The sequence below is a fragment of the Moschus berezovskii genome, chromosome 5 (assembly GCF_049115385.1).
Source record: "Moschus berezovskii isolate FMDL1 chromosome 5, NW_MosBer_1.0, whole genome shotgun sequence".
Lineage (NCBI taxonomy): Eukaryota > Metazoa > Chordata > Mammalia > Artiodactyla > Moschidae > Moschus > Moschus berezovskii.
In genome coordinates this window covers 72,542,569-72,554,846 of record NC_142464.1, presented here as the reverse complement: position 1 = coordinate 72,554,846, position 12,278 = coordinate 72,542,569, and the positions used below count along the sequence as shown (strand labels likewise).

At 34.3% G+C, this 12,278-nt stretch overlaps 1 protein-coding gene across 3 annotated transcripts in view; it reads left to right on the top strand.

Annotated features, from left to right (window-relative positions):
• The window catches only part of GNPDA2 (glucosamine-6-phosphate deaminase 2), a 29,441-nt gene extending 17,927 nt beyond the window's left edge, over nt 1-11,514 (top strand). For all 3 annotated transcript variants that reach the window (XM_055435268.2, XM_055435267.2, XM_055435269.2), the window contains 2 exons: nt 4,484-4,658; nt 11,379-11,514. In XM_055435268.2, the coding sequence (XP_055291243.1) occupies nt 4,484-4,658; nt 11,379-11,440 (237 nt within the window). In that variant the 3' untranslated portion in view covers nt 11,441-11,514. The remainder of the gene's footprint in view (nt 1-4,483; nt 4,659-11,378) is intronic.
• Nucleotides 11,515-12,278: the final 764 nt, after the last annotated feature.

Sequence of the window (12,278 nt, the reverse complement as noted above, 5' to 3'; positions counted from 1 at the left end):
TCTTTTTTTTTTAATTGAAGTATAGTTGACCTACAATATTGTACTAGTTTCCAGTCTACAGCACAGTGATTCAGGTTTTTTTTTTCAGATCATTTCCATATAGAGTAAGTCCTTGTTACTTACCTGTTTTACATAGTTTGTGTCTTTCAATTTCAGATTTCGAATTTATCCCCCTTTCCCTTTGGTAGCCATAAATTTGTTTTCTTTGTGAATCTGTTTCTGTTTTATATAGATTCACTTGTATTATTTTTTAGGTGCCACATATGAGTGACATATTTGTCTTTCTCTGTATGACTTACTTTTCTAGGTTCATCCATGTTACTGCAAATGGCACCATTTCATTTTTTTTTAAATAGCTGAATAATATTTGTGTGTGTGTGTGTGTGTACACTCAAGCCACATCTTCTTACACCAGCCCTCTGCTGATGCACACTTGGGTTGTTCCTGTTGCTAGATTTTTCATAACATTCTTTTGAAAGAAGTATCACATGATTATACTTCATGATTTGCTTATCTTCAATTTTAATGGGCTTAATTTGTACAGATTTTCATCTGCTAGTAGTTTTAACTCTGATGTGAGTTATTCTTCAGTGTCATTTCCAATAACTGCAAGTACATGTAAAATTTGGATCCATGTGTGGGGCAGCTGTCTCTGTTGAGTGGAAAGTAGGTTTGACTGGGAGATGAAGTCTTCAGTGCATCAATGAGTGTCTTCACATTTGAGGAGCTCAGATAGTGAGGACCTTCCGTACACAAGTTAGAAGTGACACCTGTAAGTTATTACAGATTTCTTAAGACTTAGGAATTATCTACTAGATCGTGAACCACACAGGTCACTGCCCACAATTTTCACTCCTTTCTTGCCTTAAGGCCTTACACTGATGTTAATTGTGAAATGTTATACTTTTTCCAGTCCTTGCTTAGCTAAAATAGCACCATTCACTTTTCAGCTTTCAGAGCTCCCTCTTCTGACAATAATCCTCATAATCAAAATTACTGTGTTTTATTCTGTTTTACTGTAGTGTTTTCTTTATGGCACTTTTTGCAGTTTATAATTGTTTTTTTTGTGTTTAGTTGTTTAATATCTTTTCCTCACTAATTTATAATCTCCAAGCGTTATTGGGTTATGTATGTCTAACACAGTACACTGCCTGTCACATATAGATATTCAGTTAGTGTTAGAAACAGTTTAAATGAGTTATATTTGCCCATAATTCATTTTAGACAGGTTGGTTCTATCCACAGCTTGGCTGTCTCCCTAAACTATCAGATCTGATTTTTACTAACTTTTGGCTGTTTGACGAAAGCCAAATTTACTCTCAAAGCATTAAAATTTATTTTTATTGAGATATATTTAAAGATAATGCTTATATTTTTAAGGTAATTTCAAAAGAAAAGACACAAAATTGTTTTTTAACTGTTGTAGCATCTTTAAAATTGTTATACATAATAATTTGAATATTTATTTTTGTGATGATCATTAAAACTTAAAAATCCACTTTTGATTTTGTTGACTTACTGAATATGAGACGTCACCAATGATTTCTTAACTGTTAAAACCATCATCCTTTTACAAGTCTTATTCTGCTGGGCCTCTTTTTCATCATCTATTCCTATTTCTTCTGTCATTAAACTACGATTATTCTTCCTTTCTGACCACTCTTTCTCAGTTAGCCCTCCATCTGCCTTGAGTTCTCATCCTAGTGCTATATATTCATTATGCATACTTTGGGGCAGTCTTCTCAGTGACCTCTTTGTGTGCATGTTTTTGTTTGTTTGTTTAATTAACACCTCAATAGCAGTCTCACTTTGTAATACTCTTCTCAGTAGATTTAGTACTATTCCAGAAAGATCAACTGTGCTCAATACAGTGATAACTACTAATCTTTAGCCAGTTCTTTTTCAGAAGCTGCAGAATTCATATTTTCAGGTGATTCCTTAAATTGTTCAAAATTCATCTTTCTACCAAAATTGTCCTTGCCTCCCTTGGTGAATGGCAACACTCTCCACGAAAATTATCTGAGCTTGAAACTTTTGTCATTTAGGCTTCTTTACATCTTATCAGTCACCAAATTCCACCATTTAACTTAGAGAAAAATTAAGGGACCAGCTCTCATCAGAACTGCCTTACTTCTGGTCTGTGTCAGTTTTTATTTTTGAGGATTATTGCAAACCCATCCTAAACTTCATGCCTGTCTTCTTTCTTTACCTACCCCATTCTCTGTATTACAGCCCAATTTTTTTAAAAAAAACATAATTTAGTTATTACTTGTGTATGTAATGAGTCTCTGATTCCCTGCTACTTCATCACAAGATGATATCCAGTCCCTTTGTTTGGCATGAAAAGGCTCATATATCAAATTTCAGTCAGTTTTTAGCCACTTCCATTCATTACCCTATGGTTCAGCCTTACCAAATTTCTAGCTTTTTATTGACCACCCTATAATTGTCTGAAATGCCCCCTTTTCTGCTTATCCTTAAAGACTTGGTTTCAGACAGGAGCTACTCTTAAATCTTGTTCACATTTATTCTCTTATTCCTTGAAAATAGTGGAACAGATAGAGTAGAAATGAACACATTAGCAACATCAAATTACATTATGAGAACAATGTTTTTCAGTTCCTGATTCTCCAGATATGTCTTCATAATTCTCAATTAAAGGTTATATATGTCTTATTGTAGTTGTTAAGGATGTGGTTGCTGGAATCAGACCTCTTGTTTACATAGTATCCTTACCAAGACCTTCAGCAAGGTACTGAATATCTGTGCCTCAGTTTATCTATAAAATAGGAAAATAAGAATAGTATTTATCTCATGCTGTTGTTTTGAGGAATTAAATGAGATGATTCATGGAAAGTGCTAAGTTCAGTGTTTAACTTTGAAACCACCAAATCATCTTAAAACTCCTGAAATAATGTCCATTTCAATAAATATCTATCATGCAATTATCACTACATATTCCCATTTAACGGTGTTAAAGTTGCTTTAAAGAGACTTTTCAAATGATAGTATAAGGATTGCATAATAATCACTTAAGGGACCCTGAGTCTTGGGTTCTAATTCCAAAGATTCTGAATAGAAGACAGAGCAAAGAACTGGAATATTTTGTTGTTGTTGTTAACTCCTCTGTCTTTAATTTCCAGTAAGGAAAACTAATTATTAAAGCCACTAATCAGTGTTGTGCTTATTATATCAAGCATTGTTAATGTTTAAAAGAATGCTTTTAATCATAGGTGTTTTTAATTAAAAAATGCTTTTAATTATAGGCATATTAATTCTTCACTGAACTGAGATTTCTGTACTTAAGAACAAGAAGTATCAATAAAAACAGTAGAAATTCATACACATTTTAAATGCATTTTTGGGCTTTGATATTTTTCAAGATATAGCTCCAAAATGAAAAGTAGCGAATCTTGATAAAAGAAATACAATAATATCTAGTTTATTAATCTTTAATTTCCTCCATGTTTTAGAAGGTCTGGCGATAAAATACGAAATACAGAATTTTTATGTTATAGCTATTTTAGAATTAACAACCACCTTAACATTCATTTTTTTAGTTAACAATTGTAATGAGAAAAAATTTTTAAAAATTTATTTCATAAACTTTTAACTTGTAAAATAGGATTGAGTTACTGCTAAAAATGTTAAATGATTCTTTCAGACACCTATACACTTACTCACTTTTGCACATGTTCTTTGAATTATCTCATAGGCTATTAGGGATTTGGGACCAAGAGCTTGGGTTTTCTGTACCTAAGAATGGGTCTCAATTATGTAACACATATGAGTCTTAAGAGAAAAAAGGATAGTTCCTATATTTAAGTAGATTCTGAATCCTTTAAATCTAGTTTTGTTCCAAAATAGCTTTATATAGCACCTCTTCTGGAGAAGGCACTGGCACCCCACTCCAGTGCTCTTGCCTGGGAAATCCCATGGACAGAGGAGCCTGGTAGGCTGCCGTCTATGGGGTTGCACAGAGTCGGACACGACTGAAGTGCTGCAGTAGCAGCACCTATTAAGTGAACAGTCTTCAGACTCTAGATTACTTTTAAAATATCTATTGTTTTAGAGTCCTTTGCTTTTCCAAAGTAATATCTATTACTTATCTGGACTAGAGCAATTTGGTAAATCATTCCTGGTTATGTAATTTATGTAACTCTGCTTTTACAAAGCAGCTTTTGTTTCTTTTTCTTCATTCTCCCAGGTCTCTTCTGCACATCACTATTATATGTGTTCAATATCATAGGCATTATGGTATATTTAGTAATACTCCATTACAAGATGCTATTTTACTTTGTTTACTTTGTACTTGCCTATTACCTTAAAGAGTAGAAATAAATATCTTGGACTATGAAGAAATATGGAGCTATTTATTTTTATTTCAATCCTCAGAAAAATATTGGTGCTAAATTCTTTGTTTTAAAAAACAGAGCTTCTTAGTCATTTGAACGTGTTTTAAGAATTGTTCATGATTTTTCAGGTAATGATCCTCATTACAGGCGCACACAAGGCATTTGCTCTCTACAAAGCAATAGAAGAAGGAGTCAATCACATGTGGACTGTTTCAGCTTTCCAGCAGCATCCTCGAACTATTTTTGTATGTGATGAAGATGCTACTTTAGAATTAAGAGTTAAAACTGTGAAATACTTTAAAGGTGAGCATTGAAGTTTCAAAAGTAGATTGGGTGAATGTTCCATTGTAGATAACAATTAAAACTTAATGTGACTGAATATGATGTAATTAGTCATATATATAGGTCACTAATTCACAAAGTATGTAGTAAGTGTACTGGTGATATTATATGAATGAAAATATATTTTTAATCTTTTTAATAACTAGGTGTTTAATATCTATCAGAAAAAATATATACTGAACCAACCAAACTTGTATTTCATGGATATCATTGCTTTGACAAGGTTAAAGAGATTACTGTATTTATTAGCTCTAAGATACTGCTTTTTTCACATTTATCTAATTTGAAACTAGGATGTTTAAAGTTGACTTCATATAGTTTATCTGGTAGCAAGTTTTCCTTAGTGGTACATAAAATAATAGCATGTCTTATACTTTTTCAGCATCTCATATTCATGAAATATAGTAATAACTTAAAAATTCAATTTAAAGGAAATCAGTAACTCATGGTTCATGGGAGTATGTGAATGTCAAAAAATCTTGACTGTAATACAAATGAAGTTTGGCAAATGGAAAATAGTCTCATTTTTAACATGAAATTTTGATCATATATATAGAGCTTTGTATTTGCATTTAACCTGTTGTGAGAATTTTCAAATATTCTTCAAAAATATTTTTAATGGCTGTATGATAGATGTGGTAGTTTACTTAAATGTTTCCCTTTTTGTTAAACACTTAGATTACTTTTAATCATTTATATTTTTATCAGTTAAATTACCAGGTTTTTACCAAGTCACAAATATACCAAACTAAACTGAAAATTGTAATTAGTAATTTGACAGAAAAAAAACAGAGACTAGCTCAGTTATGGGTTATGAATAAGACAGAGCTCTTGATGGCATTTTACCCGTATATTTCCATGTAGTCCAGGTTTCATCACAACTATTAGATTCCTTGACAAAGTTAACAGAAACAGTCTTCAATATCCACATACTTCAATGCCAGTTTAGAGGAGATTAACATTGCCATTTTCTAGCACGAGTAATTCCCAGATAAACCCCCTATACTTGTCTGATCAGTCTGGTTTTTATTAGAAAATAATAACAGCCAAACTTACATTACCAGGTGCTATTTTAAACATAGTACACTTACTGATTTACTTAATTCTCAAAATTCTATGACATGGCTACTCTTATAATCCCATTTATAGGTGAATTAACAGGCTTAGTAGGGATGTTAAGTCACTTACAAATTATGAAGCTGAACATATTTCTGAAGAGATTCAGGACATCAGCATCTGTCAGGATGCCTCCTTCAATATAGAGAAAAATGGATTTGAGATATTGTTCATTTTACAGTAAGGATTTTGATACAATGTAGAATGGTTGACTTCATAAATTTATACATGTTATAAATGTAATTTTATATATTTGTCATGTCCTCATTATCATATTATTGCTAGATATACTGGAGGAAATGAATCCCATAGATTCATGGATTAATGAATCCAATAATTATCTTTAATTCTTCAAATACCATTCATACCACTATTCTTTCTTCTACCATCCCTTTAAAAGTGTCAACAGGAATCTTAAAGGGTTCTAATTATTAGCTCCTAAAGAAATCTTAAGTTAACTACATCTAAAACAATAAAATTGCAAATGGAGAAGGAAATGGCAACCCACTCTAGTGTTCTTGCCTGGAGAATCCCAGGGACGGGGGAGCCTGGTGGGCTGCCGTCTATGGGGTCGCACAGAGTCGGACACGACTGAAGCGACTTAGCAGCAGCAGCAACAAATGGAAGTTTATTTCAGTATATATCTTTCAAAAGATCTAAGTAGATCACAGGAAGACATTTTAATTGTTTTATTCCAGGTTTTTTTTTTTTTAATGAAACCTATGTGTTATGTCCTTGAAGTAATATATTTTCAAGACATTATCATCATGGTGAATGTTTTGTTTTATCCTTTTTAAGCCCTATTCCAATAGCCTGATAGACCTTGAATGAGTTCAGATTGAACCAAACCATAAAACCTATATTTAGCTTTTCTTCTTCAGGAAACATGTCAGAAGTCTATACATTTTCGTCATTCTCATTAGAATTTACTTTTTTCTATTTATGATTTAAGTGGAAATTATTTATTTTTGTCACATTCTTGTATAGGAAGTTGCTTTATCTTATGTACAAGTCATAGCTAGTGTTTAGTTTAAAAAAAAAACACTTGAGTTGGATTTGTAATGTTTATCCTGTTTTAAATTGTGCATTTTTAAGCTCTGATGTATTCTTACCATGGTCAAAGCTTTTAAGCAAATGGTAGATGAATTATATCAAGTAGAATGATCCTCTAAGAGCTGATACTCTAGAAGACATGTATCTTCTAAACTACATATTTAGGTTTGGTTGAGGTTGAGGTTACCATTGTCTCTGTTGTCTCCTCTCAGGTCTCCCCAGTCTCCACTTTGCTGCTTTTTACATACTGTTTGTAAACTTTTCAGTTAAATATTGTTTTAAATAAGATTGGTTCTATTTAGAGATAATTATCTGGTAAATTTTTTTCATGAGCAGATAACTTTTGCAGTATAAAAAAAACTACCCTTTAATGTTCATTTTGGGGAAATGTAAATTATATTTTCCAGTTAATGTCATCAGCCAGGAAACATGAGTTACAGTGCCTTCAAATATATTGTCTCCTGTGGTATTACGCAGAAGTATAAGTTTCCCTGCCTGAAGGTAGTTGGCATTCTTCATAAAAACCAGCTCATTAAGTGATTTGAGAAAATATCAATAAAATGTAGCTCCATAAAGGTAGAGACTTTAGTTTTGGTTCACTCCATTAGTTCAGCATCTCAAAGGATACATAGTACATTGGAGACAGTTGGTAAATTCTAAGAAGTTGGGCAGGTAGATGGATAAACACGTGACACTGATACCATTTCAGTTTAAGAACTAAATTATGTAAATCACTGTGAAATCCAAGGTACATTAAGGAGGAGATTTTTATATTTATATAGTACTTGAAGAAAACTTTAATTGAGCTGATGCGACTGAGAGCTGTTGAAGATGCCTGGCATTTAGTTTTCAAGAAAATGGCATCATCAACAGCACAGGTGCAAGGATGAACTAACATAGTAGCAGAAAAAGTTCCTCTTAGTAGAATAGAACGGAGAAGGCAATGGCAAGCCACTCCAGTACTCTTGCCTGGAAAATCCCATGGATGGAGGAGCCTGGTGGGCTGCAGTCCGTGGGGTCGCTAAGGGTCAAACACGACTGAGTGACTTCACTTTTCACTTTCACACATTGGAGAAGGAAATGGCAACCCACTCCAGTGTTCTTGCCTGGAGAATCCCAGGGACGGGGGAGCCTGGTGGGCTTCCGTCTATGGGGTCACACAGAGTCGGACACGACAGTAGAAGAGAAAACAAGGTATATTGTTTTAAAAGTACAAGCTAAAATTGGGCTCACTTTTAAAAATTTAGTGAAAAGGCAAATGAAGGCTCACATGTCAGTGGCCTTTCAAAAGAATATCAGAGGAGAGGAGTTAATAGCCCTGAGAAAAATATTCTTATGTATTAACATTTTTTGAGCAAATAACACACGCTTTTGAACTGTGGTGCTGGAGAAGACTCTTGAGAGTCCCTTGGACTGCAAGGAGATCCAACCAGTCCATTCTAAAGGAGATCAATCCTGGGTGTTCATTGGAAGGACTGATGCTAAAGCTGAAACTCCAATACTTTGGCCACCTCATGCGACGAGTTGACTCACTGGAAAAGACTCTGATGCTGGGAAGGATTGGGGGCGGGAGGAGAAGGGGATGACAGAGAATGAGATGACTGGATGGCATCACCGACTTGATGGACACGAGTTTGAGTGAACTCCGGGAATTGGTGATGGACAGGGAGGACTGGCATGCTGTGATTCATGGGGTCGCAAAGAGTCGGACACGACTGAGCGACTGAACTGAACGGAACACATGCCAGTAAATAAGTAATTTAAAATCTAGCTTCAGAGATAGTTTGCATGAAACAGTCGAATGAATGAAGTATTTGTTGGTTTGTCCACATTCTCATGGATTTTATCATAGGCTTTTTATCTTCAAAGCACTGGTAAGCATGGCAGGGAAGGTTAAATAACTTATGGAACTGTCACTGTAGAAACATTCAACTATTAGAGGTGACATAATCTAAGACATAGAAACCAAACATCATTATAGGACTTTTATGCGCTAAGTACTTTGCTTTCTATTTTGAACTTCTGAGCAGAGGTTACTTCTTTTTATATATAAGGCCAGATAACTAGATAGCTGTCATATTCCTGAAGTGGAGGCAGAACCAATCAAGTGCCTTTATGCTTAGTTCTTTTTATACATAATTCTTTCATTTCTTGGGTTAATTGTGCTCCTTGCTTTGCTGTCTTCAAACTCTTCCCATTACTCACTTTAACCTTCTGACCCTTCTCTCTCTCCAGCTGCGTGGAACACTTTAACTTCAGTCCCTCCAGTCTTAGCTCCAGGATTCTAAATTTATCGCTAATGATTAAGCATCCTTCCATGTCTAGCCATTCTGCCACTGCTCTTGATACTTTTTAGTCTTAAGGACCTTGAGTTACAGAATCTTGGTCTCCACTCTCCCTCTTTCTCCTTTTTAACAATATGTTCTAAATTCATTTTGTTTATATTTTAAAAAAAAAGCCTCCCAGAAGCCATCTCACTGAACCTTCACAGATTTTTTGAAGTAAATGTTTACTGAGCTTCCACCGTGTAGCATGATCTTATAGACCCAGAATTTAGAGCAGTGAATTTAAGGTCCTGAACCTCAAGTTTATTTTCTGAGAGTGCTGCTGCTGCTGCTGCTAAGTCGCTTCAGTCGTGTCCGACTCTGTGCAACCCCATAGACGGCAGACCACCAGGCTCCCCCGTCTCTGAGAGTGCAAATTGTTCTAAAATAGTAGTTCATTTTAAGGTGACATTTAGGCTTAAACCCAATAAGCCTAAAGGAGAAAACCATGCTTTGCTCAGGGAGAAGAGCATTCCCAGCTAAATGAGACAGCAAATATAAAGACCCTGCACTGTGACCAAGCTTAGCCTTTCTGAGGTAATAGCAACAAAGCCAGAGTTGAGTGTAACATAAAAGGGGTAAAGTGGAAAGACATGAGATCAGAAGGATAAACAAAGACAATAGATTAAAATCTAAATGATTTTCTAAGTGACCATAGCAATAAGAGAATTTTAAGTAGGGGAATGGTATAATCTAGTTTTTTTTTTTTCTTTCTTTAATTAGACAAGGGGAAATTATGCAAATAGAGTGTTGAGCTAGTCCTAAGATTAGAGAGGAAAGTGGCTTCAACCAGCTGTGGATTTGCGATTAGCTGTAGCTAATTTGCAATGTATTTTGAAAGGAATGTCAACTAGTCTTACTCCTGAGTTTAAAAGAAAAACATCACCAGTGAATTGCAGCTGTCTGGCATTAGCAGCTCAGCAAAGGATAGATAATACCATATACTAATATTTTTAAAGAAATGATATAGAAGGGGAAAATGGATCTGGACTTTGTCAACAAGTCTGAGGTACTCACGAGACACTGAAGTAAGCTGTTGAGTAATTAACATTCTTTCAACTACACTAGAGAATATTTCTCTCAGGACTGTTCCACTCCTGGTTTTTCTCCTACTACATGTAGTAGGACTTTAGTGTTCTTTACATGTCCCTTTACTTACCTCTTAGTCTTCACAGTTTGAATTTTAGAGTGATTCTGCAGTCTTTTGATAAAGAACACTTTCTTACTAGCAAGTACCCTGTGTCCTCAATCCAGTAATTCCATTTCTTAAGAAATACATTAGTCCCTTTCCCCAGTCTGCATGTTCTTAACAGCGTGGTAATTTAACTGATTTCTCTGACCTCCAAATAAAATCTTTAGTTGCTTAATTGGGGCCATTTATTTCCCCAAAGACATGAGTAACTGGAAGATTTCCCCAGGAAACTTTAATAATTAAGGAGAGTTTACAAGCATGTCAATTATAAGGTGAAATTTAAATTTACTTGGAAATTAATATTTAATGTACGTTATCATCTACATTGTTTTAGTAAACTTGTCTGAGTGACTTGTCATCAACCCCTATTGTAAACACCCATGTCAAAATAGTGAAAAATAATTTGCCAGATGAGTGGATAGGGTAATACATTGGAGAACTAATGTTTAACAACAGTTCTGAGCTCCTCAGAAGAGTGTGACTAGAGTTTGACTCTGAGCTCCTCAGAGTCAAACTCAATAGACTTTAGACGTAAATAGTATTCAAATCTGTTATTTTGTCATGCTGAAATTCTAAAGACAAAACTGCTCTTACTTTTGGTTACTTACAAAGAACCTGTACCCCATTCTACATCTACGATTTCATAACCGTAAATTGATACTTGCTAGGTAGTTTAAACATTCCAAAACATTTCTATTTGCATCTTACCAATAAATACAACCATTTTGTATTGGGGGCTTCCCTGGTGTTTCAGATGGTAAAGAATCTGCCTACAATGTGGGAGACCCAGGTTCGATTCCTGGGTCAGGAAGATACTCTGGAGAAGGGAAAACTAAACAGTCTGAAACATTTCTGTTTGCATCTTCCCAATAAATGCAACTATTTTGTATTAGATGGGAGCTAATATACATTGTATTTTATTCAGTCTTTCTTTTTCTAAAGTAAATGAGATACAGTTTTAGAAATAAAACTAGAAATGTGCTTTTTTTCTTTAAGGTTTAATGCATGTGCACAATAAACTTGTGGATCCACTGTACAGTATGAAAGAAGGAAATTGAAGGAGATTGGATCAAAATTCTGCTTGAATGAACAGAACACTTTTATACATATATGAATTTTCAGCTATGCAATATGATTAAAACTTGGGGGATTTTTGAATATTGTCATTTTTGAAGTCTAATATCTATGTTAAACATTCCATATTTACAATGTGTCCATTTTATAATAGGGTTTAGAAGAAATAATTGGCTCTCAAGGTTGATCAGCTACTTGTTACAGAAGCCACATCGTCAATGTAACACCACAGAAATGTCTGCCTGTTTACAAATTTTAAATTATTTTAAAGGTGACTTCTGTACATCAAGTATCATTCATATGACTCCAGTGGCATTATTAGACTTTAACTTTTTAATACCAGGACAACACTCCAAGCCTTTCAGGTATCATACAACTATCATTGCAAGCCTTTACTTCCGAATGCTATCTTTATTTTCTCTGCATTACACACAAGCTTTCTGCACGTGATTGCCTTGGTCATCTTTCTACAGTAGCATCTGGACATCAGAAGTCCTGTTAGACACTGTTGGTACAGAAAATTTGAAGAGATGGCAGTGCCTAAAACTACAGTTTATGTCCTTTTGGAAATGTATTAAGTGCATGTTTTTTGTGCACCATCTTCTTTAGCACTTTTTTTTTGTTTTTTTACAAATGTGACCTTAGTTTTATTTAATGGCTTGGGTTCATGCACTTAATATAAGTATTTTGGCAATTACGAGCTTTATACCTAGAAACACACTGAGGGAAATTTTTTTTAAGAAAAATTATTAAACCTCTTGAACGACTAGCTTTATTCCTTACATATATATACAGTATAAAAGGATATGATGAAATATAAAA